The sequence below is a fragment of the Otolemur garnettii genome, unplaced genomic scaffold (genome assembly GCF_000181295.1).
Source record: "Otolemur garnettii isolate 467f Iridium unplaced genomic scaffold, OtoGar3 scaffold00113, whole genome shotgun sequence".
Classification (NCBI taxonomy): domain Eukaryota; kingdom Metazoa; phylum Chordata; class Mammalia; order Primates; family Galagidae; genus Otolemur; species Otolemur garnettii.
Window position 1 is genome coordinate 2,734,398 of NW_003852508.1, and position 4,869 is coordinate 2,739,266.

The 4,869-nt window shown below is 35.8% G+C and overlaps 1 protein-coding gene across 3 annotated transcripts in view; it reads right to left on the minus strand.

Moving 5' to 3' along the window:
* The window catches only part of MYBL1 (MYB proto-oncogene like 1), a 51,739-nt gene that overhangs the window by 29,845 nt on the left and 17,025 nt on the right, over window positions 1-4,869 (minus strand). For all 3 annotated transcript variants that reach the window (XM_012809812.1, XM_003797245.2, XM_003797244.2), the window contains exons 4-5: window positions 3,810-3,902; window positions 1,627-1,847 (exon numbers count right to left, since the gene is read on the minus strand). In XM_012809812.1, the coding sequence (XP_012665266.1) occupies window positions 1,627-1,847; window positions 3,810-3,902 (314 nt within the window). The remainder of the gene's footprint in view (window positions 1-1,626; window positions 1,848-3,809; window positions 3,903-4,869) is intronic.

Sequence of the window (4,869 nt, forward strand, 5' to 3'; positions counted from 1 at the left end):
AAAAAAAAAAAAAAAAAGGAAAAGGAAAGAAAAATATTAGTGCAATGCGGATAATTAAAGCAGAATAAGAAAAGTGGGTAACCAGAATAATTTTGGTTAGGTGTTCCAGGAAGGCCTTATGAGGTCAGAGTGAAGCTAAGATCTGTATGAAAAGAACAACTAGCCATACAAGAACAGGAAAAACAAAAGCATTTCAGAAAAATGGTACAAAAAAGGCAAAGACCTTAATTAAGCTAGGAATAAACATGGTCATGAAAAAGCAAACTACAAATTACAGTATTCTTTTTCACTTCTTAGAATAAAATATTTATAGAAGGAGTTCATTAGTTCCCTTTTTATCTAAGGTTCCCTTTATAAAAATATAAATCTTCACGATATAGCTACTTGAAGTGTAACTGCATTCTTCATAAAATATACATTTACTGAAAACCTACTTTACATTAAGGCACTAAGCTAAGTTATAAGAAAAACAAAGATGAATAAGAGATTTAAAATATCAAAAGTCCTTAGGCCAAGTTTAGTAAGTTGGATAAAGAACATAACACATCATGTCTTCAATCTCTTATCTATAAAACAAAGATGGCAATGTTTGCTCTTCATATTTTCTAAATACAGGAAGATTATCTAAGAAAATATGTAAAATCAGTTTATTAACTATAAAGTACTACACAGATTGAGATCCTGGCAATAAAAAGCAAATATATACCTTTTAAGTAAGGCATAAATTTCCCCCAATTTGTTGGTCTATGCTAAAGATTATTAGAAAACAAATTAGTGCAATATAGAGTATACTTGAGCACTGTGGTCCTTGACCCCTGCACTGCATACCAGTACTGGTCAGCAGCCTGTTAGGAGCCAGATACAGAGCCCTGTCCCTCTGCCTCCACTTCTCCATGGTAGGAAAAATTGTCTTCCAAGAAACAGGAAACTACCCACACAGCAGGGCATGAGCAGTGGGTAATCCAGCAAAGGAGCTTCATCAGTATTTAAAGCAGCACCACACCACTCTCATGAGCTCCCTTGTCTCCTCCCCTAATCCTTAGAAAAAGTGTATTCCATGAAACTGGTTCCTGCTACAAAAAAGGTCAGGGAACACTGTTTAAGTATAACACTGTTTCTGAGGGAAATGGTGCATTTTAGCCAAATGGATAAATATACTACTCCCGTGGTTTGAATCACTCCATAATTAATTAAGAATTTAATTTTCCCTAATATACTTTCACAGCAGTTTATTTCAGTCAGCATGTTTGTTATTCTCTGGTTTTATACACAGAATCTGATACAAAAGAAATCTGAGATTAGATTCCATTCCAACAGAGTTTGTACAAAGTGGGTCTACCTGACTGCCACTGATACATAAACATAATTTTAGGAGTGTATTACATGTTTACATAATCTAAAGGTCTATCATTTTATTGCATAAACTATTGCTATAAAATATTTCATTAAAAAAGTAATCCTATCCTTTACCATAGAATTTATTACAAATGGTTCCAAAGGGTTGCTTGTATTATGTAAATTTTAATTATAAATAAAAGTTATGGGACACTTGCAAATAAATTTAATAGTAAAGTAATAAAGACCATGTTTAAGTACAGAAAAATGTATATACATTTATATAAGCACCTTCCTGGAAGTAGTTTGGCAATTTCTGCCCAACGATTTCCCAACCGCTTATGTGCTTCATAGATGATTCTGTCCTCCTCCTCTGTCCATGAAGATTTCTTTACCTCAGGGTTCAGATGATTATGCCATCTTTCTCTACACTGCTTGCCTATTCTTCCTTTTAAATGTTTTGCAATTAAAGACCATCTTTTTGGTCCATATTTCTGTACTAATTCAATAACCTAAAAAGCAGAAAAATAAAGTTCAAAAGGCATTACTTTGAAAGAATTTTAAAACATTACTCAAGAATACCATTTTAAATAAATACATCAAATCTAAGCCACAACTAAAATTTATTAAAAACAATTTTAGTAACAAATACTCCTTCAGCATTTTCCAACCTTAAAAATTGATTTCAGGCTCCGTGCCCATAGCTCAGTGAGTAGGACGCCGGCCACATACACTGAGGCTGGCGGGTTTGAGTTCTACCTGGGCCAGCTAAACAATGACAACTGCGACCAAAAAATATCTGGGCATTGTGCCAGGCTCTGTGCCCATAGCTCAGTGAGTAGGGAGCCCGCAACATACACTAAGGCTGGTAGGTTTGAGCCCGGCCCAGGCCAGCTAAACAATGACAACTACAACAACAAAAATAGCTGGGCGTTGTAGCAGGCACCTGTAGTCCCAGCTACAGGAGGGTAGCTGAGGGAGGCTGGTTGTAGCAGGCACCTGTAGTCCCAGCTACAGGAGGGTAGCTGAGGGAGGCTAAGGCAAGAGAATTGTTTAAGCCCAAGGCTTTGAAGTTGCTGTGAGCTGTGATGCCACAGCACTCTACCAAGTGAGTAGAGTGAGCAACATAGTGAGACTCTATCTCCAAAAAAAAAAAAAAAAATTGATTCCAAACTTATCTAAAATCCACAGAGCTACTTAAAAGAGACATGAAATTAAACTGCTTTCATACAATACTAATTTGAGATAACAATAAAAATGTTGAGACTTCTGCATTTTCTACTCTTATAAAAAAAAAAAAAGCTTCAGGGCGGTACCTGTGGCTCAAAAGAGTAGGGTGCTGGCTCCATATGCCAGAGTTGGTGGGTTCAAACCCAGCCCAGCAAAAAAAAAAAAAAAAAAAAACCCAGCAAAAAAAAAAAAAAAAAAAAAAAAGCTTCAGCAGAAAGCCAAAACATCAAAAAAATCAATTTGTAAAGAAATAGGATCTACCAAGTTACTGGCTTTTATTTCTTCCTTTTTCAGACTGAAAGGATATAGATCATACATTTATTTTTTTCCCCAGATTTTAATTTGTTTTTATTGTCCCTAAAATTGCAATAGTTATCCCATTCTACCTCATTGCCCTATGTCAAATATCATGCAGTAAACATTTGTATTGATAGAATATTTAAATTTAATATATTGATATTTTACATATGCATCTATTAACTTTTTAAAAAATTAAATTTCAGGTTTAATTAAATGTACTTTTAAATTTAAATGTACTTTTAAAATGTCATTTTATAACTTATCATTAGCCATCAATTAAATCAGAACAGTACTGAGCCTACGAAAGAATCTTGTTTTTATTTTGCTTCAAGCAAGAGAAATGATGTTCTAATTGCCCAAGTACCTTAACAAATTTTTTGCCTTATTAAGTCACGAACTAAAGAGCAATTTTCAGTGTAGTGCAGAAACTCTTCTATTTATCTCCAACTTCTATAGCACAAAGAATAACATTTTTTTTTAATCACAAACTCTTTGGAAAAATGATGCTCTGATATCTAATTCTGGGGCTCATTATAGGTCAAGAGGAAAAGTTAAGAATGACTTCCTTTCATATCAAATTATCAGTGTGTAAAAATAAATTAAAATCTGTTCTCAAAATGTTAATTCAATTTTTGACAGGAAACTACACCCTGAAGCTTATTAAACTAAGCTCTTAACAAGGTTACCTAAGCTTACAGTAAGTAGTTTTTCTTCTGCAAATCAAATTCTCAGAAAGAGAATATATTATACTTGGTTTGACTCAACTCAGAAAAAAATTACATTTCAAGATACTCAACATTCACCTAAGAAGGCAAGCAACCTCCAGAGAATAAAAGTGAAGGGATTTAAACATATACTGTTTAAATGTGTGTCAAAACAATATATTAGGCAGAAAAAACACTAATCCACCTACACAGTGAACATAAAAAACATGAACATGTTACCCTCTGATCTTCTTCTTTAGTCCAAGGACCTTTTATCAATTCTGGATTTAAAACTTTTTGCCATCGATGCTGGCATTGAAAATCAGAACGATTCTGAAAGAATTTAAATGATGTTGTTATTAAACAACTACCTTCCTGAAAGCACATCAGCCCAGACTAATGTCTCACACCCTTAGGAACAAAATCTTTAAGAATAATGTACTCAAATAACATTCTTTAAACATATAATATTTATTTTATATGGCTATGTCCCAATTCTGTTTATTTAATTAGTCAACAAACTTCAAACCACAAGTAAAAACAACATACAGTAAAACCTCTATAATTGAGCACCTCCTTAAATTGACCTAATTTTCATAGACCAGACATGCACCAGATGAACATATCAGTACAGTAGGCCTAGGTCTTTTTTTTTTTTTTTTTTTGTGACAGAGCCGCAAGCTGTCCCCTGGGTAGAGTGCCATAGCATCACAGCTCACAGCAACCTCCAACTCCTGGGCTCAAACGATTCTCCTACCTCTGTCCCCCAAGTAGCTGGGACTACAGGCACCTGCCACAATGCCTGGCTATTTTTTGGTTGCAGCCGTCATTGTTGTTTGGCGGGCCCAGGCTGGATTCGAACCCGCCAGCTCAGGTGTATGTGGCTGGTGCCTCAGCTGCTTGAGCCACAGGCGCCGAACCAGGCCTAGGTCTTTACATTGACCACCTCCCTATATTGACTAGTTTGTTAGAGTCCCTTACATGGTTCTACTATATTTGAAATTAAAGTATGCATCTCTACACTATACCTTATAACACAGCAAGCAGCAAAGACATAACACAGATACTGTCATAAATAAAAGGACCTAAGAGCTTGGCACCTATAGCTCAAGAAGCTAAGGCGCCAACCACATACACCAGAGCTGGTCCAGGCCCGCCAAACAACAATGACAACTACAACTAAAAAATAGCCAGGCGTGACGGGAGCCTTTAGAACCAGTTACTTGGGCTCAGCGCCTGTGGCTCAAGTGGCTAAGGCGCCAGCCACATACACCTAAGGTGGTGGGTTCGAATCCCCAGC